Source organism: Castanea sativa, chromosome 1 (assembly GCF_040712315.1).
Source record: "Castanea sativa cultivar Marrone di Chiusa Pesio chromosome 1, ASM4071231v1".
In the NCBI taxonomy this organism is placed as follows: Eukaryota; Viridiplantae; Streptophyta; class Magnoliopsida; order Fagales; family Fagaceae; genus Castanea; species Castanea sativa.
The window spans coordinates 13,626,202-13,653,291 of record NC_134013.1 but is presented as its reverse complement, the minus strand read 5'-3'; the positions used below and the strand labels follow the sequence as shown (position 1 = coordinate 13,653,291).

General features: G+C 37.3%; 1 protein-coding gene across 2 annotated transcripts; it reads right to left on the bottom strand.

Annotated features, from left to right (window-relative positions):
• Positions 1-62: 62 nt before the first annotated feature.
• Positions 63-7,621, bottom strand: LOC142621700 (uncharacterized). 2 transcript variants are annotated; one of them, XM_075795040.1, is made up of 12 exons: positions 7,367-7,618; positions 6,849-7,068; positions 6,555-6,755; positions 6,144-6,214; positions 5,797-5,959; positions 4,736-5,326; positions 4,159-4,539; positions 3,980-4,055; positions 3,845-3,908; positions 2,074-2,209; positions 590-703; positions 63-495 (listed from the first exon to the last, which is right to left on the bottom strand). In XM_075795040.1, exons 1-12 carry the CDS (start codon positions 7,474-7,476, stop codon positions 430-432), a joined length of 2,193 nt encoding a protein of 730 aa, XP_075651155.1. In that variant the 5' UTR covers positions 7,477-7,618; the 3' UTR covers positions 63-429. The 2 variants fall into 2 exon arrangements, with proteins under 2 accessions (XP_075651155.1, XP_075651156.1); XM_075795041.1 differs by lacking the exons at positions 63-495; positions 590-703 and adding an exon at positions 1,572-1,759 and having other exon boundaries at positions 7,367-7,621.
• Between the last annotated feature and the right edge of the window lie 19,469 nt (positions 7,622-27,090).

Below are 27,090 nucleotides of genomic sequence, written 5' to 3'. Positions count from 1 at the left end.
TAGTTCAATAGTCAAAATTTCAATATTCTATGATGAATTCAGCTCATGAACAGAAAGTCAAATTTAGAGAAATATTGCCACAAGCTTTGTAGTTCAATTGACACTTCTGGAGTGTTTCAAATGAAGACATCTAGAGTTTAAATCCTCCACCTCCAATTATCGATATATAAAATTAAAATAAATAAATAAAAAACCGAGAAAAATTATTACATGAGATTTCCTTTAATTTTCTTTGCTACAGTAATAGTTAAAGAGAAAATAGAAAATAAAAAAGGGAAGAAACAACCCCTCCCAACCTCCCACCAAATCTTCATGTTTGTTTTTTAGTTACAATGAAGGTTGGGGATATGAAATCCGAATGTCTCCATTGGAAATGTTAGAAGGTGTCAATTAAGCTATAAAGATCTTTAAAAATCTTCATAATTGTAGCTAGTCAATCCATGATGCATCCAACATCTTAGCCATAAAACCATAACGGTCAACATTTTCATCAATCTGTAAGTAGAAGAGCCAATAGTCAAAAGTAACAATGAAACAAAAATGTAGAACTACTCTACTTTAAGGGGGGGAAATTAAATTGAAAGCTTACCAATTTCTGTGTAGGACGTCCAGCTCCATGTCCTGCCTTACACTCAATGCGACCAATAATAGGATTGGTCTGGGGGCTTCTCTCCAAGCTTGTGCACAGAACATATTGCATGGTCTGACAATAGAAACAACCATTTTAAAAACAAAACGAAAAGAAAATGAAATAATACAGCTGCAGTGTACATATGCAATGACTAAGAAGTAAGAGTAAGAACATATTGACAAATCCAATAGTTTGATGGGAGAGGATATCAACTTCCAATGCCTGCTAATCAAGATATGCCCTTGCAGCACTAACTACAAATGCAATGCCCCATCAGCAATGCTCAGTCAGAATCCATTAGTCACTTGCTTCGAGAATGCCCTCACTCAGTAAGCTCGGCCCTCCCTCTGGACTTATCTCCTCTTTCGGCTTGCCTATCTTAGATTGGCTACACGCCAACTGCACCTCCAAGCAAACCTCTTGGCACCACCATATCCCATGGCGTCTGCTCTTTCTCTTCAGTATTTGGTCCATCTGGCTTAACAGGGATAAGGTTGCCCTCCAATCTTCACAGTCTAACCCCCACCTGTTGAAGGACTGTATTGCCAAAGTTCTAGAGTATCACTTCCTTACATCTCCATCCACTCCATCCATGCCAAGAGCTCGAACCAACTGCAATTGGATCAACCCCCCCTATGGGCTGGTTCAAATTAAATACGGATGCATCTGTTGTTAATGATGAAGCTGGTGGGGGAGGCCTCATCCAAGACTCAGAAGGGCTGTGGGTTCAGGGATTCTCTAGGCACATTGGCACTACCTCTGTTCTCATGGCAGAGCTTTGGGCCCTGCATGATGGCATCCAAATAGCAAAAAAATTAAATATCCATAACCTTATAACAAATGTGGACTCCACTGAAGCCATTAAGCTTCTATCCTCACCATCCTGCTATAATAGGCTAACTCAACCTTTGGTCAATGATTGCAGGGACACTCTCCAAGCTTTCCAACAGGTCCGTCTCCTCCACTGCTTCAGGGAAGCCAACAGAGCAGCTGATTCTCTTGCAAAAATTGGGTGCGCTCAATTGGAGCTTTTTGTTTCTTTTGTAACCCCTCCTTACCTGTTATGGTGGTCTTAACCTATGACAGCACTCATGTAACTGCTAATAGCAGCCCTTTTGTAACTGATACCTGACTTTCAGCAGGTTAACTTTTAATATAATTGCTTCTCTTTAACCAAAAAAAAAAAAAACTACGATACACTTAAGGCTAACAATGAAGACAATGAAAACATCATTGAAGAAAATCTAAAAAGTAGTTACATAACCAATAAATAAATTACAATGCATAATTTATCTTGTTCCACCAGCTACTTTGTTAATACTAGAACTTATATGCAACATGATAAATAGAATCATTCTAACATTATACTTCAAGTTTTTCTTTTTTCTTTTATGTTTAAAGGCTAATGAATTCTAAATTTTGCTAAAGATAAAGGGACCAACCGCCAATAACTTCAATGAGTGCAATGGCACAACTCTATCATCATGATCAGCAGTCAATAACATTGTGGATGGATACTGGGAAGGTAGATCCGGATGCTGTTCCCAAGGTCTCCTGATATTATGTAGTGGAGAATACCTGAAAAAAAAAAAAAATACAATCAACAGTGCGCCAACATCCAAACTCTCCTATGTGAAGAATCCTAGCACAATATTTCCAGAGAAAATTGCTTAGTAGAAGCACCAGGTAAAATATTTGTTTTAGTGAATCTAATAAAAGCACAAAAGTGGTGCAGTCCAAAACAAAGGGCAAATAATTCTTCCTAATTGACAGATATCTAATGCAACGCAAGCTGTTGTGAACGTTCATGATCATGGCAACTAACAACTGATGTCTTGGATCATTGGATCAAGAAATAAGAATCAATATGGATACTGCTAGAACATATGAGATAAAAATAAGCATAGCAATCACATATAGCAATTGAATGGCGGTGAATGAACTGGATACCTAACTCAGCTCTCCCAACCACATCTGTGAACCACATCCTACAAGTTCTATCCCCTTATCAGCTATTAATGATAACCTAGTATGGATCCCCAACAAATAAGGGATACTTTTCCATTAAATGGGCTTATTGGGTGGGCCAAATTAGGCTACTTAATAGGGTAAATGGTAGGTTTTGGATCAAAATTTGGAGCACCCAACTCCAGGAAAGGTACAAAGTTTTCCTTTGGATGTTGGTATCTGGACACTTACAGTAAAGCAGACTATGTCCCTGTAAATTGTCATTGTGTCCTCTTTGCCATAGGGAAGATGTGGATGAATTGCACCTATTTAAGATGTGCCTAGTCATAAGACTAGCTTGGATGGGGAACCAGTGGGGATTTAGAATTGGAGCAATTCAAACAAACACAATTATAAGACTAGTGAATATTCTTATCTCCACCCAGAAGGTCTAGTCAACCCAGAAATTCCAAATGACCAATTCACTCTGCTTGCATTGGAGTTTGGACAGTTTGGAAACTCAAGAACAGCTAATGCATGGAGAACATTACAACACCATTATGGAAGTCCCAATTATCACAATTAAAGCCCACGCAAGCTACTGCAGTGTTCTAATGGCTGAAAATCCCAAGTTAAGCAATGCTGAGCCCACTAAATTTACTCTATCCACAGCCCTTTTCACAAACATCAATGTAGACGCATTGGCGAGGGAAGATACAAGGGGATGCCACTCTGAGCTGGAGTATTGCCTGAATGTCAAAAGTTTAAAATCGAATTTCATTTCTTGTGACTTTAGTAGGATTAGTAGGAATGTAAACAGTGCAGTGCATGAATGAGCTCAATGGGCGTTAAAATGAGGTTTTCTGCTATGCCTGACTCATCTCAGTTCCCTCCCCTTCTGGTCAAGCCTCTTGCATCTGATACTCATATAGCTTTTTCTGGTATAAGAATCTTCTGAAGCCAAAAAAAAATGGCATGAATAAATTGAACTTTTATGTTTAATATTACAAGATCGAGAATAGACAATGGTTTTCCAGTTTCTTACGCAATATATGGTAGATTTTTTTTATTGGCAAGTTCCAAATGCACCCAATGGGTCTTGAACCCACCACCACCTATATACTATAAGGGGAGGAGGTGCCAATTGAGCTAGAGCTCATTGGCAATTTACGATAGAAAATTACAAATTAAAGATTTGAAAGATTGCCAAGAAGTATGATAAGAGCTTCCTAATCAGATCTTTGATATAGGATAAACTTTACTTACTTGATTAGCCAGTAAAACTCTTCCTCCTTGTCTGAACAACCATAATCAGAAGTCCATGCATGGCCTAGAAAGCAACTCTGGTTCAATACATGATTCAAAAATACTAACTAGTGGATCCAATGGATTTAGACTAACCTATAGTAAACTTATGATATCGCAGCATGTCCATAACACCAACATGAGCCAAAGCACAACCAAAAAGATCAGGTCTCTGCCCAAAAAAAAAAATGTAATTTAGTCTAAGCATTCAAACGACTATTACAAGTTATAGAACCAAGAAAATGCACCCTCTATAACAAGCTACACAGCATTACCTGATTTATGCAAGCCCCAACAAGAAGCCCACCATTGCTTCCACCTTCAATACACAACTTTCTGGGCTGGGTATAGCCAGAAGATATAAGATATTCAGTGGCAGAAATGAAGTCATCAAAGCAATTCTGCTTCTTTGCAAGTGAGCCTGCTTTATGCCATTCCTCTCCGTATTCTCCACCACCACGAATGTTTGCTATGCAGAAAACAGCACCTAGATGCCTTATGAGTACAATACGACCAACGCTGAATGATGGTGTAATACTATAGTTAAATCCACCATATCCATATAACAAACAAGGGTGTGATCCATCCAAAAGAATATTATTTCTAGTCACAATGAACACCGGTATCTTGGTACCATCCTTACTAGGCACAAAAACCTGGAGATGGAAAAAATAATCAAGTACGATGAACATACATTTAGGGACTCAAACACACACCCTAGATGAACAGAGGAAGATAGACAAAGAAGAACAGCTGCCCCTAATCACCCACACTAATGCAGCTCGGCAAGAAGGTAGAAGAAAAAGAAGCAAACTAGAGTGGCTAGGGTGTCAACAAGGTAGCGAGTATCACCTGATCAACATGGAACTCTGAGCGATCAAACCCAGGAACAACAATTTCACGAAATATCTTCATATTGGGAACCTCAGTTTCTAAATTACACTGATAAATAATTCCAGGGGTAAGAAAGCTAGTAAACCCAATAAAAACCACATTGTCTGTGCGCCTTGCAGAAATTCCATTAACTGTCCCAATGCCAATGGGTAATTGATGTAGAAAGGAACCTGATTTCAACTCCCTTGTCTGTAGAACATACTTAACATCACTCAGGTAACTCACAATCATTTGGTTACCATTAACAGCACAAGCTGATTCAAGTACATCCTTTTCGGCTTCTTGGAGAACATCAATCCAAACAGTTGGTTCCTTCAGATCTACTCGGATTAACTTATATTTTGGAGCATCTTTATTTGTCCGAAAGGTAAACAAAGTATCATCATTTGCAATGGCATCATAAAAAGCATCAAATTCATCAATAAACTTAATAAACGGGAGCAAGGCATTCTTCCCCTTCAAACCCACAAGCCCATTAGGAAGTTCAGAAAGGTCACAATAATAGAATTTGTTGACAGGGCCAGAATTTTTTATGTACAGAAGAACATACTGTACAAAAACATCAAGGTGGAGTCAGTGAGAAGGAAATCCATTAGAAAGAGGAAAGTGCATATGAACTTCTTATCTAACCCAAATTAATCAGGCATTCTAGTTAATGCATGCATATAAATACTACATATGGATTGTATTTATAAGCATAACTGAAGAGGCAGCTCAAGTCTAGAAACTCAACAACATGGTATATTGATGATGCTTCATATACAACTCAAAAGGGGATTTTTAGGTTTTTCATTTTTTTTTGGTTTGCATTCAATTATATAATAGATCATCTCAAGAAAACCTCTATAGAAGCACTTTATTCCTGTAACAAATTTGGCCACTAGACATAGAAATGATACATTTTTATTTAAAAGGAATGTTAAGAAACATGCAGTTGGATCAAAGTCAATACAAGAAATTAAAGCTGACACTGGTCCGACATAACCATAAAAGCCATGAAAAAATGAGATAAGAATTACCTTCCCATCATGTGTAACACTGGCCCTGAACCTGTATTTAGGGTTTTCAGGATCTCTCCAGCATAAAATATCTTCAGATTGATCTGAACCCAAGAAATGATAGTATACCTCCTGATAAAGGTTAGAATTGGTCTCCGTCCCAGCATCTACATTTTCTCCCTCTCTACAGCATTATACTATCATTATGAATTCAATATAATAATGTGCGAAATCTCAAATATGATGCACTAAATCCAATTTTCCTGTTTAAACAAACGCAATATCATTACCATGGTTCATAATTTACAAAGATTCAAGTAATTCCTCCTTTTTTAAAATGCAAGAACACAATGAGGATGATCACTTACTTGGGAGCAGGATATCGACAGTAGAAAAACCCCTTGCCATCATGTGTCCAACTAATAGACGAGAACTTAACCTGAAATTACAGCATATAAAATCCCTTCAATTAGTCTTTATATATTACCGATTCTCCTAAAAGCTCAAATTATTATAAATGGTGAATTTAATTACTTAATCATAATTCTAACACTCCATCTCGCGTGTGGACTAAAACTCCCCCTTACGTGGGATTTTTAACTTTTTAAACGGGAGATAAAGCAAAAATGGGGTTCAAACTCAAATATTCAACTCTCCCAAAAATGGTTAGGAAATGGTAGATTTAGTCGCTTAACCATAATTCTAACAAGTCTAGATTCCTTTTTTTTTTTTTAATCTATTTGGAATAGTAAGTCATGTACTAAGATCAAGATACTCACCCATGATAATGCATCAGTCTCAACTTTCTTATCCTCAACCCGCATTACATTAATTGTCACCCAATCGCTACCGCTAGCACTAAGCCCATAGGCCAAGTATTTAGCATCCTCACTAACCGAAAGCGAGCTCAAAGAGACCGTTCCATCTTCACTAAGCGCATTTGGGTCCAGCAAAACCTCAGGCTCTCCATTTAAACTATCCTGAACAAAGAAACAGAGACACATAATAATTATGAATATTTCTTTTCCAAATAAGTGAATAACAATGGCTAAATCCAATTCTAGCTCACAAACCTGTACGTAGAGGACGCTGTGGGCTTGGAGGCCAGTGTTGTGGAAGTAAAAGTACTTGTCTCCACGCTTAAAAGGCGCGCCATAACGCGGGTGATCATAGAGCTTCGTAATCTTCTCGCGAAGCTTCTCTCTCGTCTCGCATTTCTCAAGCACCGATTCCGTCAATTTCACCTGCTCTTCCACAAACTCTTTCACTTCCTCTGCGTCAGGATCCTCCAGCCTGAGATTTTTTTGGATCGTTATATCAATCAACAATCACTCACTTTGGCATCACTACTGGTGCTAAACCTAACATAACCACTCACTCATGCATCTCTAATACAAATTATAGCGATTTTTTTTTTTCTATTTTTGGAAGAGAGGAACAATAAAGAGTGCTTTGGATAAGATTTTTTTTTTTTTTATCGTTAAGCTCATAATTATAGAATCAAAGAAAACAAAATCTTGAAATGCTAAGAGAGATTTATTTTCGTGGAGAATGTGAAGTGAGAAACCCATTTTCGATGAATTTTGATTACCAACGATAAGGGTCGGCGATCTTAACGCCGTGGTAGTCGTCGACGACGGACTCGTCTCTGCGAGCAACAGGGTAGTGCAAGGGTTCATCTAGAAAACAAAGCGAACCCATGGTGATTGTGATTGTGATTGTAGAATGATTGAGTAAAAGATTTCAACGCCAATTTTGAAATGTAGCTGGGGAAGTGTGGTTTTAATAATTGGAGTCTTGGAGGCGACGTGACTTTGGGAGGATAGACAGAGACATAAAGTTGGGGAACTGCGAGTAGCGTGTGCTTGCCCGTTTCCCCCGCCCTGGCTAATCAAGCGGGTAAATTATTCTTAATCGAATATCTTGATTTAAAATAGGGTTTTATTTTTTTTAGTTATATTTTGAACTCCGGGTCACATGCTCACTGAACTTAAATAAATAAGTACTAGCATGATCACATGATTTTTTTTTTTTTTTTTTAGTTTTATCTAATTTTATAACTTGAATTTATCTATTGTTAATGGAGTTACACATGAATGATGGGTTTAGTATGCGCTAGTTTTTAGAAAAATATGTATCAAACCTGGGTGAACTATATTCAAACAGAGAGTATACTAATTTTTAAGAAAAAAAGTTTATCTGGCAGTTTTTTTGTTTTTGAATTTTGTTAAATTAAAATTTTAACCTTATTTTTTATTTTTTAAGAATAATGATTATCTAATTAGATTAGGGGTATTTTTGACATTTTTTTTAAATCATAACTAACTTTCTGAATTCTCTTAATATACAAAGAAGATAAATGTATGAAATGAGTCAACTAGTTTTTATTATTTAGCAATCCAATAAGTCATTTTTTATATATATTTTAAAATTATTATATAAAAAAAAAAAAAGCACACATGCAGTTACAATGAATTTGTGCATACATCTACTCATTTTGTTAACAATAATGCAATCATACCAACACCAGATCCCATCAAAAAATAGGATTTTGTTAAGAAGTTTTCAAAGGTTGTAAGTTAATAAGCATTTAGTACTCAAATAATTTTTTTTTTCTTTTAAATCAAGTCTAATTGTGCACAAATATCAATAAAAACATATACAATTATCATGAATTTATGCATACAAATTAATGAATGGTAGGCAATTTAATATATATATATATATATATATATATATATATATATATATATATATATATATATATATATTACAACTCATAATTAAATAGTATTTGATGGGTATAAAAATACAACTCTAGCTTCGTCCATAGAGGTCATCCGGGGAAAAACCAAGTAGACAAAGGTTGCAAGAATCTCGTCCTGAATAAGCCCGTCCATGCAGTAAAGTGCGTAGACGGGGCTTTACATGGACGATTCTATAACTCCATGCCATGTCATCCAAGTGAACCATCAGCCTCGTCCTGAAAGATCGTTCAGAAAGGAACGGCCTTATGTTGGGAGCAAGATGCACCTGACCGTAGGTTCCCTGGACGAGCCCTTGACACTTGAGAAAATTTTCAAAGTGAATATAACAACCCCGAATCACACGCATAACTTCCAGTGACCGTTTTGTGAGGAAAAATATAACTCCTAAACAGTTGAAGAAGTGATTCTTGAACCCTCACACCTCCTCAAATCCAGGAGAGGTTACAAGTTTGATAACTGTCTTTAGGACAGTATATAAACGCCCTTTCAGACCAAAAGAAGGGACGCTTTATATTTCCCAAAAAGTTGGAACTCCAAAAATATAGAGAGAAAACTAATTTTGCCATCGGAGGGTTCTTGGATGGCAACCCCGGTCACCTTTGATCATTTTTCTTTCTTTTTCAGGCCATCGAAAGAGCAAGTAGTCCTTTCAAGTCCAAAGCATCCAGCCTACTGATTTTCTTCGTATCATCAGTTGGCGCCGTTTGTGGGAATCACTGTTATTTTCGTTTGATTATCTGTTTTGTTTTCAACGATTAGCCTTTCACAGAAAAAAGGCTGAATGGTTCGAATAAGATCAAGGGCTACCAGCCCAGGCCACCAGGAGAGTAGGGATGCTTCTAGTAATCCTCTTCGCGATCGCCAGTCAACGCTTGTCATGCAACCGCCTTCTATTCAACATATACAATCCATGGCTGCCGCTATGGCAGAATTGACCCATCAGAATCAGGAATTGAACAGAGAGATCAACCTTAGGAGGCAGTGCCACGATGGACACACAGAAGGACGAGCCTAGAGTCAGGACGGTGGAGGAGAAAATGTTGAGTCCGAAAATCAGACAAGGGGTACTGCTTCAAGAAGAGTGTCACACTTGGAAAGAGAGATGGACAAGATAAGAAAAGCCATGGATGAGATGAGGGAGAACATGAGGCGAGCGAACCTAGTGGATGATTTAGTTCACCGAACGGACTCCCTTTTCACGGCTTCCATCAACAGTCATCCCCTACCTCCGAAATTCAAATGCCTTCTTTGAATTCGTATGATGGAAATTGTGACCCATGTGATCACATTGCTACTTTCAAGATGACCATGCACCTTTAAGGGGTCCCGACGAGATTATGTGCAGAGCTTTCCCTACCACACTTAAGGGACCAGCGCGAGTGTGGTTTAGCAAAATACCCCCAAACTCAGTGGGATCATTTGAAGAGTTGAATAAGTTGTTTGTCAATAATTTCATTGGAGGACAATGCCACAAGCGTTCCTCTTCTAGTTTGCTAACTATAGAGTAAGGGAAAAATGAGAGTTTGCGGTCCTTCATTACCAGGTTTAATAGGGAAGCCTTGACGGTGGATGAAATGGATGACAAGTTATTGTTGGCCGATTTCCACAATGGGGTCAATTCTGACTTGTTCATCCATAAGCTCTACGAGCAGGGACCACAGACTATGGCCGAACTCGTCCATTCAGCCCAGAATTTCATGAATGTTGAGGACGCTATCATAGCCAAGAAGAGAAAGAGAGCAGAGCACTCAGAAGCGGGCCACCAGGGTTACTCAGATCAGGGACCTCATCCAAAGAAGGCTCGGGTAGACGAGAGAAAAGACAAGGATGGTAAAAAGACAAGTTCCTCAGCGAGAAATCAGCAATACACACTCCTAAGTATGCCACTAGAGCAGGTTCTTATGCAGATCAAGGATGATCCGTCCTTAAAGTGGCAGGATAAGATGAAAGGAGATCCTAACAAGCGCAATAGGAACAAGTATTGCCGCTTTCATAAAGACCACGAGCATGACACGGATGAGTACTTTGATTTGAAGCAGCATATAGAGAATCTCATTAGACAAGGAAAGTTAAGGAATTTCCTTGGACGAGACCAGAGAGACGAGAAATTGAAGGCTAAGGTGGAGGAATCATCATGACCCCCATTAGAAGAGATAAGAGTGATCATCGGAGGAACCTCAACAGCGCAGTCATCCAAGTCGAGGAAGACATACCTGAAGGTGGTGCAGAACGTCCAGCTGTTTGGACGACCTCCCAGGACGAGGGAAGTAGATGAGCAGGCCATTACGTTCACAGACGAGGATGCAGGACTACTTCACCACCCACACGATGACGCAATAGTCATCACCCTACTCATTACTGACTACATGACTAAGAGGGTGTTGATAGACAATGACAGTTCTGCTGACATTTTGTATTACCTTGCATTCCAGCAAATGAGGCTAGGACGAGATCAGCTTCAACCAGTGAATTCGCCATTGGTAGGATTCGGAGGAATGAGGGTACAACCAGTGGGCACCATCACATTGCCAGTGGTGGTTGGAGCGTATCCACAACAGATAACCAAAGAGGTAAATTTCCTTGTTGTTGATTGTGCATCGTCATATAACGCTATTATTGGAAGATCGACTCTAAATAATTGAAGGGCAGTAACCTCTACCTACCACTTGTCCATCAAATTCCCTACCGAGCACGGAGTAGGCCAAGTACAAGGAGATCAGTTGGCCGCCAGAGAGTGCTACCTAGCCATGCTGGTGATGGACGAGCATGTACAAGCAATGAATATAGACGAGGGAAAGATCACAACGGAACCCACTGAGGTGTTAGAAGACGTCCCTTTGGACGAGAGCAGCCTCGAGAAGTTCACTAGAATTGGGGCGAACATGGAAGACGAGGCAAAGCATGCTTTGGTCCAGTTTTTGAAGAAAAGCCTCAATGTCTTTGCATGGAGTCATGAAGACATGCCTGGTATCGATCCAAGTGTTATTACTCACAGCCTGAATGTATGTCCCTATTCCAAGCCAGTGCGTCAAAAGAAGAGGGTTTTTGCTCCTGAGCGAGACAATGCCATCAAGGAAGAGGTCTAGAAGTTGATTACCGCGGAATTCATCCGAGAAGTTTATTACCCAGACTGGTTGGCGAACGTAGTCATGGTGAAGAAGGCCAACAACAAGTGGCGAATGTGCGTGGATTTTACTGACTTAAACAAGGCTTGTCCCAAGGACAGTTATCCATTGCCACGCATTGACCAGCTGGTGGACTCGTCGGCAAGTCACAAGTTGCTGAGTTTCATGGACGCCTTCTCAGGCTATAACCAGATAAAGATGGACGAGGCAGATCAAGAAAAGACCTCATTCATTACTAGCCAAGGGTTGTTTTGTTACAAAGTAATGCCCTTCGGTTTGAAGAACGCAAAGGCGACTTACCAAAGACTGGTTAACCACATGTTCTGTCCTCAAATCGGGCGTAATGTGGAGGTTTATGTGGATGATATGCTGGTAAAGAGCCTGAACGAGAGAAATCATCTAGACAACCTTCAAGAGACTTTTGATACACTTTGGCGATATAACATGAAATTAAATCCAAGCAAGTGCGCTTTTGGAGTTTCTTCGGGGAAGTTTTTGGGGTTCATGGTTTCACACAGAGGAATTGAAGCAAATCCGGACAAAATTCAGGCGATACTAAATATGGAACCACTGAAAAATATCAAGGAAGTCCAGTCTCTTATCGGACGAGTTGCCGCCCTTAACAGGTTTGTGTCGAAAGCTACTGACAAGTGTTTGTCATTCTTTAAAGTCCTCAGGAAGGCATTTTAGCGGACGGACGAGTGTCAAAAGGCCTTCTAAGACTTGAATACATACCTCATGACAGCGCCGTTGCTGAGTCCATCTGTACCTGGAGAAGAGCTATATTTGTATTTGACGGTGTCCCCACACGCAGTAAGCTCGGCGTTGGTCAGAGAAGAAGGGAGAATCCAGAAACCAGTTTATTACACAAGCCGTGCGATGAGAGGAGCGGAAGGTGGATACCTGATGATGGAGAAGCTAGCTTTTGCCTTGATTACGGCTTCCAGGAAGCTGAGGCATTATTTCCAAGCTCATATTATCAACGTCCTAACGGATCATCCCATAAAGAAGGCAATGAACAAGTTGGAAGCCGCAGGACGATTAATACAGTGGGTTGTGGAACTTAGCGAGTTTGATGTCAGCTACCTTCCTAGGAGTGCAATAAAGGCGCAGGCATTAGCATATTTCATTGCAGAGTTCACCCCCAGCCAGGACGAGCTGGATAAAGACGAGGGAGTTGAACGGTAGGTTATCAATGTAGACGGATCATCCACACTATATGCGGGAGGAATTGGAGTCATACTCAAGTCCCCGGAGGGTGATAGGCTGGAATACGCGGCCCGTCTGTAGTACCAACCCACCAATAACGTGGCTGAGTACGAAGCTCTACTCAAAGGGCTGGAATTGGCGAAGTCTCTGGGGGCGGAGTCGATAATAATCAACGGAGATTCTCAGCTAGTCGTCAACCAAGTGAATGGAATGCGTGATGCCAAGGAAGATCGGATGAAAAAATACCTTAGCAAAGTGGAACGACTTGCACGAAAGTTTTCAGAGATAAGTTTTGTTCAACTCCCTAGGGAGGAAAATATGGAAGCAGACGCCTTGGCGAAAGCAGCTTCAGCTGGAGGAGTTACGGACGAGTACGACAAAGTTCACTATATGCCAAGCATAGACCTTCCGGACATACAACAGATAGGAGGGGAAGAAAATTGAATGAGTCCAATAGTAACCTATCTCAAAGAAGGAAGGCTTCCAAAAGACAAGGACGAAGCTAGGAAGTTGAGGGTCAGGGCAGCCAAATACATCCTCATAAACGAAGTGTTGTACAAGCGAGGCTTTTCTCAACCTTACCTAAGGTGCTTAGCTCCGGATGAGTCAAATTATGTTTTGAGGGAAGTTCACGAAGGAGCATGCAGGAATTATTCAGGAGCAAGATTGCTTGTCCATAAGGTCGTCCATGCAGGCTACTATTGGCCTACAATACAGGCAGATGCCAAGGCCTATGTCAAGGTGTGTGACCAGTGTCAGCGCTATAGTAACGTCCCTAGACAGCCGTCAAAGTACTAAACCCCAATGATGGCCCCATGGCTCTTTGCACAGTGGGGACTGGATATCCTAGGTCCTTTTCCCAAGGGAACTAAACAAATGAAGTTTTTGGTAGTAGGGATTGATTACTTTACAAAGTGGGTGGAGGCCGAACCTCTTGCAAAAATCACTCAGCAAAATGTCAAAAATTTTGTTTGGAAGAATATACTATGTAGGTTCGAAGTACCCAGGGTACCAGTATCAGATAACAGACGTCAGTTCGACAATGCGCCCTTCAGGGACTTTTGCGAACATTTTGGAATCAAAAATCACTATTCCTCACCCTCTCATCCACAGGCAAATGGACAAGCAGAAGTAGCGAACCGATCCCTGTTGAAAATCATCAAGACTCGGCTCGAGGGGGCAAAAGGGATATGGCTAGACGAGTTACCAGGTGTTCTTTGGGCCTACAGGATAACTGTAAGAACTCCAACAGGAGAAACCCCCTTCAAGCTAGCCTATGGGAGTGAAGCCGTCATACCGACAGAAGTTCATATGGCTAACCATCGAGTGATGAAGTATCAGGAGAGAGAAAATGGGGAACAACTTCGTCTTGACCTCGATCTCATTGACGAGGTAAGAATGGATGCAGAGCAAAGGACAACAAGATACAAGAATCTTATGGTTAGGCAGCATGATGCCATGGTGAAGCCCAGACGATTCAGTGTTGGGGACTTCATTCTCAAAAGAGTCTCATTGACAATTAGGAATCCAACTCATGGAAAATTGGGACCCAATTGGGAGGGACCCTACAGGGTAATCAACTGTAAGAGACAGGGGTCATACTACCTGGAAGCTTTGGACGGACGAAAGTTAGAGCACCCTTGGAACATGGAACACCTGAGGAGGTACTATCAATGATGAGCTTGGACGAAATTTTCCAAGGACGAGGTTGCAGCTATGGACGGTTACAACTACGGTCTATGTGTTTACTTATATCTACTGTTGTGTTCTTATTATTACTATGGTGTGTATTAAGAATAAATAGTGCACTAGTTCCTAAACTTTTGCACCATAAACAGACCAGTTTGTGAAAGACGAGGTTATGTATTTTCTTAAGTATTTCAATAAGGCGCTAGCTTATAAGCCTGTGCCATATTTGTGGACAATGTTCATATAATAATATGGTTTAGATTTCTAATGTATTTAATGCATAAATTTGACTTCCATAATAATACCCACAAGGGGGGCAAAAGCCTAAGGTGAATGAAAATCTCTGGACGCAAGGATGTAACGTTCATAAGCTTTTCTCGAGATGAGAATAAAGCAAAGGGAAACATGCTAAGACATGCTTGTCTGAAACTCAACGGACAAAAAAATGGCGTACATTAAAGCTTGTCCATGGACGAGCATATGGCCAAGACGCCCAGATGCTCTAGCACGAAGTAAACACTACAAACGTCTGGACGAAAGACGAATGCCAATTGCCAAACCCAAGGATGAGGAAAATGACATGATAATCATTGCCATTTCTGAGACGAGTCATACTAAAAAAAAAAGGCTAACAAAGACGTCCATACATATGTGGGTCGTCCATAAGAAAAATGCATGGACGACCATACAACACTTAGAATGCTCATTACTTAAAAACCAATAACATCTAATGATGAAGACAGAGCATAAACTCGTCCAAGCAATAAAATCCAATACAGGATAAAAATGTGCATTCATTAAAGCTTAAAAAAGGGTAGACCACCGTCCAAAAACCCTTACAAAGTAAAACTTTGAAGGCAATTGTTAATGCGCTCGTCCAAAGTACGAGGGACGAGATAATTGTTTTCAAATACATTTTAATAAAGGTCCTAAAAACAATGGACCAAATTTAAAATAAAAAAAAAACAGATAAACACTAAGTTAATAATCTCATCTTTAAGCAAGAGGGGCGTCGGCATTAGGGTCGTCCTGAGGTGGCTTCGTAGAGGCATCGTCCTCAACATTGACGTCTTCTGAGTTTGTCTGAAGGAGGGAACTTGAAGTAGCCCCACCCAGGTTAAGTTTGATGAGGCTGAAGTCAATTTTAGGGAACTTCTCCATGGCTTCCATCTTGAAATCTTCGAACCCAGTTGCATAGTTGGTGTCCAATTGATCGGTGAATTCTTTGGACGACTTAAACTCTGCAACCGTCTCTCCTTTAACCTTTTCAAGAAGGGCGCTGAGCTCGTCATTCTTTTTCTGAAGGAGTTCAAGACGAGTGTCCCTATCTTTGACGTCTGTCCTTAACTCCTCGGCATTGCTTTTCAGCTTCTTCGCATCCTCCTTAGCCTTGGCAACTACTTCAGCCCACCTTTTAGACTCGTCCTTCGCTTTTTGGACCGTCTTCTCTAGTAAGTTCCTCGTCTTGTCTAATTCTGTCGCCTGCCTGGACGCGGCGATAAACTTAGACATTGCCTGCGCACATTAAAATATTATCACGATATGTACAAGCATTACTGGAAAGATGAGGGATATATATATAGAGTGCATACCTTAAAGAGGTCATGAATTGCGAAGTGCTCAAAATCCTTTAAAGACATGTCATAGCATGCCAGCACATCCTCGTCCGTCATGGCCTTCTCAAACCTTTCCCAAGCCAAGTTCTCATTGGCTAGAAGGTTTTGAGGCACTTGTTGAGAAGGTTGGGATGAGGCAGGAGCAGTGACCTTGGACGTGATTCTCGTAGACGAGGGATCCTTGGGCTCAGAATCAACATCTATAATCTGGACGAAGTGATCCTGGGGGACGAGGATGGGGTCTGTTTGATCGTTTTTGGTTCGGGCGCTCTTTTAGCTCTAGACGACCTATGCTTAGCCCTTTTTTTCCCTATGTCTACTTGGAAGGTTCTCCAAGTCCACCCCAAGAGACAAGCTCTTCCCTTTGTCTCCAGTGGAGGGACGAGGTTGAGACTCCTCTGAAACAGGACAAGGAGAATCACCAAGGGTAGGAAGAGGTTGAGGCAGAACCTCAGGCCCTACATCCTCGTCCATGACCTCCTTCCCTTTATTCTCCTTCATGGTGGCCATTCCTGCAAAGAAATTTGTTAGAATCACTTCTAGAAATGACAAAGGATTACTTAAAGTAAAAAACTTACGTCTCCGGACTATACGCTCGTGGGCAGTGGCTTGAGGGGAAGGCTCAGGACCAAGTCCCCAAGTAGCAAGACGCTGATAAGTGACTAAAGAATGGAAGTCCCTTTCAGGATGAAGACGAGCCTTCTGGACTCGTTCAAGGTAAAAGATACTCAAATGAGGCCGTCTAGCACCTACAAAAAAGGAGAGGAAAGTAGTTAGACGACTACAATCAAAAGTAACAAAAAATAAAGGTTTAACCATAGACGTACCTTCAGGACGAAGGTTTCCTAACTCTCCTGTGTAGGGAGGAAATGAGTCCCTGTCAACCTCAATAAGGTGTCCAGCCCAAAAGCCTGAGATGAAGAAGAACTTCGTCTTCCATTTCCTATCTGAGGTGACTAAGGATTTTATCAACGTATACTCTCTCCCTCTGGCTGTAAACTGGTAAAAGCCAAGGGATTGGTTAATCTTGGAGGGCTTATAACAGTAGAGGAACTCGTCCACAGTAAGAGGACGATCCCCCTCAAACACTTCCCTCCATAAAACTTGCATAGCGACTATTAGCCTCCATGCATTGGGCTTGAACTGGAAAATACCTAAGCCTAACCTAGAGAGCAACTCCCTGGCAAAGGCATTGAGGGGCAACCTCAAACCCCCCAAAAGGTAAGCTTCATAAATGCCAACACCAAAACGGGGTTGACAACACCACTCACCACGCATAGGCACCCTGGGATTCAAGTCCTCAGGAATTTGATACCAGGTCTTAAGAATATCTAACTTTTTCTCGTCCGTCCTAGAATCAACCCCGATAGCACAACTATACACTACCTCTTCCTCATCTGGAGCAGAAGACGAGGGGCACTAGTGCCAGCCCTAGACCCGGACTCAGCCCTCGCCCTAAGGCTTTCCTGAAGTACCTCTATGGGAAATCCATGGATGCCAGACCTATACTAGTCCGTAGTGTTTCCTTCTCTACTGCTGTTACAATCACTACTACTATCGCTAGACCCACTAAAACTAATAACGTCATGATACTCGTCTATGGCTCTGGCAACACTATCGCTAGACGAAGAAAGAGTTAACTCAGACATTTTTTAAAGAAAGCTAAAAACCTGAGGACGAGGAGGGAGAAAATACCTGGATCTAGACGAAGAGACTATGGACGCAAGAAACTTCTAGACGAGGCGCTAGGACGAGGGGGGTCAAAGAAGAAAATTTCAGAAAATGAGAAGGGTAGTGGAGGAATTCCACTATTTATAGGCAATGAACCCTAGTACCCAAAGCGACGCGACCAACCAAAATGTGACAAATGGCACGTCCCTCAAAAAACCAGCTGACATGACCAGTCATCAGTCAAATCAAGACACGTGGCAACCACAACAGCTCACGTAATGACATGCGTCCAAAAGTTGACGCCAATTAATGTACTCCCTGGACAACCTATGGACAAGGGGGCAACTGATGGGGTATAAAAATACAATTCCAGTTTCGTCCATAGAGGTCGTCCGTGGAAAAACCAAGTAGATAAAGGTTGCAAGAACCTCATCTTGAATAAGCCCGTCCATGCAGTAAAGTGCGTAGATCGGGCTTTACGTGGACGATTCTATAACTCCATGCCATGTCATCCAAGTGAACCATCAACCTCGTCCTGAAAGATCGTCCAAAAAGGAACGGCCTTATGTTGGGAGCAAGATGCACCTGACCGTAGGTTCCCTGGACAAGCCCTTGACACTTGAGAAAATTTCCAAAGTGAATATAACAACCCCGAATCACACACATAACTTCCAATGACTGTTTTGTGAGGAAAAATGTAACTCCTAAACAGTTGAAGGAGTGATTCCTGAACCCTCACACCTCCTCAAATCCAGGGGAGGTTACAAGTTTGATAACTGTCTTTAGGACAGTATATAAACGCCCTTTCAGACCAAAAGAAGGGACGCTTTACATTTCCTAAAAAGTTGGAACTCCGAAAATATAGAGAGAAAACTGACTTTGCCATCGGAGAGTTCTTGGCCGGCAACCCGGGTCACCTTTGATCGCTTTTCTTTCTTTTTCAGGCTATCGAAAGAGCAAGTAATCCTTTCAAGTCCGAAGCATCCAGCCTACTGATTTTCTTCGCATTATCAGTATTAATATTCTCTCTCAGAAAAAAAAATAGTATTAATAGTTTCTTAGCATGCATATATTGCACGTAATATTACTATGTACCACACCTATTAAGAATACCCAATAGAAAATTGTGTAAACCCATAGTATACTCAAAGACTTTAAAAAATGGCACTTAGTGAAATAAACAAAGAATATGCGAAATCAAACCGAAATTAATGCATATGTTAACTAGACTCTTATTTAAATAAGAATAATATCACATGATCATTATTGTAGGGACGCAGTTTGGTGCCTAAACCCAAAAGAAAAAGGATCTAGGTCTAAAGAGACCAATACAATAAATTGTAGAGAGTATGCTAAAAAATTAGGTTTTAATGAATTATATAGTAATTACAGTAAGCCCAGATGATAAGAAAACAAGAATAAACTGGTTTTGCTCAAAGAAAATTGTCATCGGTACAGTCCAAGAAGACTAGTATATGTATGTGTGTGTGTGTCTATATATATATATATATATATATATATATATCTTTTGAATTTACAAGCTCAGTTCTTATTGCTACAGTGTTTTTTTTCTCAAATCTCTGATCCCCCTGTAAGGATCTTCTTTCTCTATTATATACCCCTTTTTATTTCATCTCCACCGTCCATGTGTAGGTCAAGTTGTTGGTTTTGATTCTTGTCCATTAGCACATTTCTAAAGTTTTCGGGAGTAGCTGTAAGGCTGTTGACCAATGTTCAGTATCACCGCCACATTAATGTAGCCAGAGGGTTAGTTGCAGAGCATTCAATGCGGTGATAGCAGTTTTTTCTTAGATATTTCTTAGCTTCCCTTTGTCCTATATTTCCCTGATGTTTATCCTTATCAGTAGAACCTTTCGAACTGTTGCCCTCAAGGACAGACCAACCCTTCTGATCTCTGTTTTACTTAGCCGATAAGACATTCTTCCTTGAGCTACCTTTTCAAACCTTCGCAATCATAGTTCGCTTGTGGAGCTCTAATTCTTATGTCTTTCCTATCGTCTATTTGTCCTTGGGCCACTAGGCGTCCTCGGACAAAGCTCACGGCCCAATATATACTCTTGGGCCCTTTATCCATACAATTATTAAATGAAATAAAATTATCCTAAATAGTATTTTTTTTTTTAAATTCCTCAATATTTTACCATTTTGAAGCATTTAATATTGTCATGTCTTTTATCTTTCTTTTTTATGAAGACATGAAAAGAACAAGGCATCTTATGCATTAGTCACATACATCCTCCCCTAAATAATATATAAATTTCACATATTGTGGAATCAATATACAGAGGGGAAATACATAGGTCCCATACATAAGATAATTATTACTCCTATAGCTTCTTCTTTTTTATATATTAAAATTACGCCTATAGCTTTCATGAAGCATGGATCACTAATTCCGCTTCTTTCTTTTTATTTTTCCGCTTTATGCTATTCTCGGAGCAGCTCGGCATTGATCTTTTTTTTTTTTCTTTTTTCTTTTTTGGGTACTATTTATTTATGTAACTATAATCTAGATCTTTCTTTCTTGTGTTTTGAGTTTGTGAGATATAAAAATTTGCAGATCTGAAAAAGAAAAAAAAAATTGGTTCAACAATGGTGGCAGGGGTACGGGTTTATATTTTGTGGTTCTTTCATCCAGTTTTAAATCTTGGTTTTTGTGAAAGGTGTTAAGGGATTTTTTATGGTTAAGGGATTTAGTCTAGGTTTGGACCGTTTGGTTAAAGTCCTTAACAAACATATTATGGGTTTGGATTATTCTGGGTTAAACTCCTTAAAGAATTTTGAGATCGCTGTGTTTGGCTACTAAGAAACTGCAAGAAAAACTGGGAAATTTTTTGAAACTTCTCATTTTCAATTTTTTTTGTTTTATTTCTCTAATATGGATTTTTTTTTCTATTTCTAATTTTTTTAGATCCTAACGTGGCTTTTAAAAATACTAATTAAAATATTATATTATTATTTTAGTAGCTACATAAGCGTGAAGTGTGCCAATTGTGCAATTGGTTAGCTACATAAACATTTTCCATTAATGAGTTAAGAGTAGAGACCAAATTGATTTTAAGTTGAAAATAACAGGAATCAAATTGATTGTTACCAAAATGTAGGGACCAAAGTGACTGTGACCCTAAAATGTAAGGATCAAAATGATGTTTTTACCTATTATCTTTTGAAGATTATGCTTATCGTATCGTTAGTATTAAAAACTACATGGTGGTTCTTTGGTAAATAAATGATTATGAGAATTTCTAATAGTAACTTGACTTGTCCCTTTGAGGTATAAGTATAGACGTAACTTATGTTTTTTCTTGGATCATTTAACCTCATGCTAAGAATGATATTAAGTTGGATTTATTTTTTCACACCTAACAAATCTTTTAAGTCCACTATTCAATAAATTAAATTAACAAATCTAAAGTAAGTCTTAAAATTCATGTCTTTGAGTACGTTATGTATAGTAAACTTGCTCTACCCTCCTTTAAAAGTTAACATAACTTTTGAGTGGAGTTTGTAATGTGTCTTTGTGTTAGAACTCTACTCCCTTTCTCTTGTACATGTTTGGGTCTCAAAAAAAAAATCTTAAAATACAACATAAAACAAATTAATAAATTAAAATACATATGTTTCTAAACTATTACTAGAATGACTCATTCAACTGATCAAGTAATAAACTATTACTAATGGCTTAAGCGGATTACTCGAGTTGGAAAATTTGTCAATCTAAACCAACCTAATTTGAGCTTTAAACAAAAGTACATAACCAAAGGCCATCAACCCATGAAAATTCAACCCGAGCCATTGGGTTAGGTTGGGCCGATCTTAATGGGTCAAATGCATACCATACTTAATCCTTTTTTTTTTTTGGAAGAACATACCCTACTTAATACTTAATAATACAAATTAAAAAATAATAAATATTTAACTATGAGCTAGAGTGCATGTTTTTTTATTTTTTGAGTAAAAGAGTGCATGTTTTTTGAAATCAAAGATTTACTTATAACAATGATTGTTTCTTAAAAAAAAAAAAAACTTATGACAATGATTCATGGGCATGCGACACATGCACAAACCCATGTGTATTTTTATCAAATTTTGTGTTTTGTTTTTACTTTATTTTTTGAAGGATAAAGTTTAGTTACAAAATTGGTTGTGGCTTTTGTTTACAACCTTACTTAATAAAATAAAGCATTACTATATATGAGAAATTTTACACAAAATTTTGTAGTTTAAAATTATGCTAAAATATAAGTTTATAGATCATATAGTAAATAATATTCAATTGACACAAAATTTTATGTGTGTACTTAAAGCGTAAAAAACATGTAAATCAACAATTAGATTTTCAAAATATGTAGTAATGTTTATTCTATTGAGTAAGGTTCTAGCCTTAAGTTACAACTAATTTTGTAGCTAAACTTTGTCATTTATTCTATTCATAGCAACTTAACAAGAGAATTCCTATCAATAATAAGAAAACATAAGTAGAACAACATTACACACAAATAAAAATAACAACTAAAAGAAAATTAAAAAAATAGGTCTGTAATGATCAACATAAAGAAAAAAGAGTCACACACTTGTTAGCTAAACTCTTATTTGAATAAGAATGATATGATTTAAAAAAAAAAAAAGAATGATATCACACAATCATTATTAAATGAAATGAAATTATCCAAAATAATATTATTACAAAATATTATTCCTCAATGGTTTACCATTTGAAGCATTTAATGTTGTCATGTTTTTTGCAACCTTTTCTATTTTATATATATATATATATATATATATATATATATATATATATATATATATATATATATATATATCTTTTTATAAAAGTAGAAAAATAAGAAGGTATCTTATGCATTCAACATATATATCATCTCCTTCAAGATATATAAACTCCACATAGTTGCGAGATCTTTATACTAGAAGAGGGTAAATTAATGCATATGCTCCATACCTAAGATAAGTATTATTCCAATAGCTTTATGAAACATGGATCACCCCTTTTTTTCCCTTTATGATATTCTTGGAGTTTAATAGCCAATTATAAGATATGTAAGAGAAAAAGGTTGACATAGGACTATACAGACGGCATGAGACGGGGGAGAAGCTTATTATTCCCATTCTTGTGATTTTATCAAAACTAGTCGCTATCCAGTGCTATGCACAGGAACCTATCTATTTGTAAGGTAAACTAAAATAATTTTATAAAATTTTAAATTGATTAAGAAACTACACCATTACATAATTTACTCTTTTATGACTTCAATTTGTGTTATAATTTGATAAAGAAACCATTGTTTGAACGTGCAATGATTTACAAATAATTTGTCAAACAATTTCAGATACTACAAAAAATAACTTAAAAATTCAGATATTAAAACTTCTGAAAGATCAAAAAATATTAAAGAATCAAATTATTCATGGCTTAAAAATTATTGAAACAAAACAAAATATATATGACTAAAAAATAGAAAAATATAAGAAAAAAATTGGGTTACATTCAAAAGAATAATCCATGGCTATAAGTTTGCACCCTATCATAAAATATCACGTTAGTGAAGTAAAGAGATGATGATGATCATAATAATAATAATAATAATAATAATATCAATGTTTGAGTTTGAGTTTAAGTTGGACTTGTTAGAGAGATAGAGTTTTACTCATTGTTAAATTTGGATTAAACATAATTAATTTTGTTAAAAAAAATGATGAGTTTGAGTTTAAATTGGACTTGTTAGAGAATTAGAGTTTCACTCCTTATTAAGTTTGGACTAAACAAAAATAATTTTATTTAAATAAAATGATAATTTTATTTAAATATTGTGCTGATGTGGAAAATTGTAAGAGTTTCAGAGGCTTTGATTTTATATATATAGAGATAACATATACATTATTATCATTTGCATATTATGAAATTTATGCTTATCATATCATTAGCATTAAAACCTATGTTATATTGATTTGATTGTATGAGTTTGTGTTCTGTGAATAAGTGTTGGGTCTCACATAAGGTGTTGGGTTGGGTTTATTTTTTCATGCCTAATAATTTTTTAAGCCCATTATTCAATAAATGACTGCAATTTACATATTGATTCCAATATTCCAACTTTATCAAAACTAAGTCTCAAAATATTAAAATAAATCAAATTAAAAATTTTAAAATAAGTCTTGAAATTCAACATACAAAAAATTAATAAATTAAAATTCATATATTTCAGAACTATTAATAAAAGCGGTTTGATCGAGTTACTCAAGTTGGGAAATTTGCCAATCTAAATCCAACCTAATATGATCTTTAAAAAAGAAGTACATAACCAAAACCTGTCAACCCTTGAAAATTCAACCTAAGGTATTGGGCAGGGTTGAATTTGTTGGTTTGGTAAGTTGAATAGATAACCTACTTACTACCACAAGTTAAGAAATATTAAATATTTAACTATGAGCTATAGTGCATGTTTTTCGAAATAAAATGTTTACTTATGATAGTTGTAAGGTCACAATTTGTACCTGGACCTAACAGTGTGAAGGGAACCGGCCCAAAAAGCCCAATACAATGAAATTTATAGAGAGTGGGCTTGAAACCTAGGTTCTATGAATATTGGATAACATAAATGATAAGCTAGATCCGCAATTCACATGAAACAAGATATTTACGTAACAGAAAGTCTCCTCGGATGTATGCCGAGAATGATTTGTATTGCTTTTCTTTGTTCTAAATATATATTACAATTTAGGGTTGTTGTTTACAGTGTTTTTCTCTTTCTTCTTCGATCCCCCCCCCTCGAATGCCTTTCTTTTCCTTTTATATCATTCTCCTTCTCCCTCCATCTTCCACGTATGGCTCAGATCGCCAATCTATACTTGTCCCATCCACCATCCTCTTGAAGTCTTCAAACAATAGCTGTAAGGTTGATTGCTACTGTTCAGAGGTCATTTCTTCATCAATGCGGCCAGAGAGGTAGGTGCAGAGTCTTTAATGAGGTGGCAGAAGTTTTTTCTAAGATATTTCTCATTCACTCTTTCTCTCTGTATCCTTGTGGAACACATCTTCATCCACCCGACCTCCTAGAATTTCCTTATAAACATCATGGCGCATAACATAGTCTTTATTTCATAGAGCCGAGGATATCCCCCTCCTCGGACTATTTCCATCAACTTCTTTCTCAATTGTTTGCTTGTGGGCTTTTAAGTTTGATATAATTATTACCACTAAACCCTCCTCGGACAAGTTAATACTCTCGGATTAAGCTCAAGGTCCAAAAACATATTCTGACCCTTCTGCCCCCACAACAGTGATTCATGGACATGCGTGCACATATTCAGATATATTTTTCTTAATTTTTGTGTTATGTTTGACTTCATTTTTTTACTAGAGTAAGACTTTTGTTAATGAGTACCACAAAGTGTATTTATTATTTGTATTAAATATTTTTTTACTGTTTTAAAAAATGAAGTAAAAAATTACGCAAATGATAATCTAATCATTTTTTCTTAGAGACATTTTTGGCTAATTTGAAGGTTTTCTTGAACTATCGTAGTTATAGTATGAAAATTAGGTTTTATTCAATTTTTAACGACTTAATGAGAGAATTCCTCTTAATAATACTGAAAACATTAGTAGAACTGATATTACACACAAATAAAAATAACAACTAAAAGAAAATAAAAAATAGATCTATAATGATCGATATAAAGAAAACTGAGCCAACATGATATTTTAGCATTATAACAACAAATAAGAGCTATGTAATTTTTTTTTTCCCTTTTTCACATATTTGCTTTAGAGAAAGAGTGACATAGAATTGAAGAACTTTAAAACTTCTCATTACACAAAAACTTGCATTATAGTTTATAATTGAATATTTAATTTTTCTTATAACTTGTGCTTATAAGGCTCCTATTAACATGACCTATTTAAGGGTCGTTATACAATTTTTTTGTAAGCTTTAATATTAACATTAGTTATTGTACAAGAATATTCATATTTGTGATTGTATAAGCTTTAATAATTAAATTTTTTGATTGTATAAGAATATTGAAAATTTTAATATTCTTATACAGTTACAATTACAATTACAATTACGTGACCTATGTTATTATAACTTGTGCTTATAAGGCACTTGTTAACCCTATTGCACTTTATAATTTGTATAGTAATATCTAAAAGTTGAAGTGTAGCATTTGTTACTACACTTTTGTTGAACCACATCGGCAAGGCATTTTGGTCCAGTTACTTCATTTTGGTGTATTTATTTAAGAATAGAAAAAGATAGGTTTGGTTGAGATTAAGAGTACCTATTTTATATTCAAATTTATTAAAAAAAATATAGATCTCAAACTCATGGATGCAAGGCAGCTCCATATGCATTTTAGGGTGTTCAAATGAACACCCTAACTTCCCCCCCCAAAAATTGAAAAAAAATTATATGCATAATTATTTTCAAACTAACATGATTTGTCTAAACATTAAACACCCCAACTTGAGAATCCCAAGAATTCGGGTTTAACAAAAATATAATAATGCTATATCTACAATATTTTCACAACATATCTTAAGTGACAAATTCTTATTAGTATTTAATTAGACCCACTGCTGACTTTCCTTTTTTTATCTATCCATAAAAGCTTGTCCCCTAGGATTTGTTGTAAAATTGTTGTGGACATACCATTTCTCAATTAAAATTATATTGGTCCATTAAATAATCCTATAACCCTTTAAACAAAAAATAAAAAAAATATATAAAACCCAAATAACAATAATAAAATTAGCCTAAATAATAACAAAAATAACCCAAATAACAACAAGATTAGGTTAAACAACAACAAATGAAAAAAAAAAACTCAAATAACAATAATAAAAATGAACCTAAATAACAATAAAAATAGTTCAAACAACAACAAGATTAGGCCAAATAACAACAAATGAACAAAAGATTCAACAAAAAGCTCATTAAAAAACAAAAAATAAAACCTCTAATTATTCAGATTCATAACTCATTCAACCCATCACAAAATTTAATTTTTCCTAAAAAATGATACTTATAAAGATATTGTGGTCATGAATTCATCTCGCTGATGCCAAGAGCTCCGCTCTCCTTGGCTTTTTAGTCGCAATATCTTTGCTCTCTTTGGCGGCTTGACTCACAATTGCAACATCATCTGTTACTCTCTGTCTCTCTCACTATCTCAATTTTCTCTCTCTATTATCAA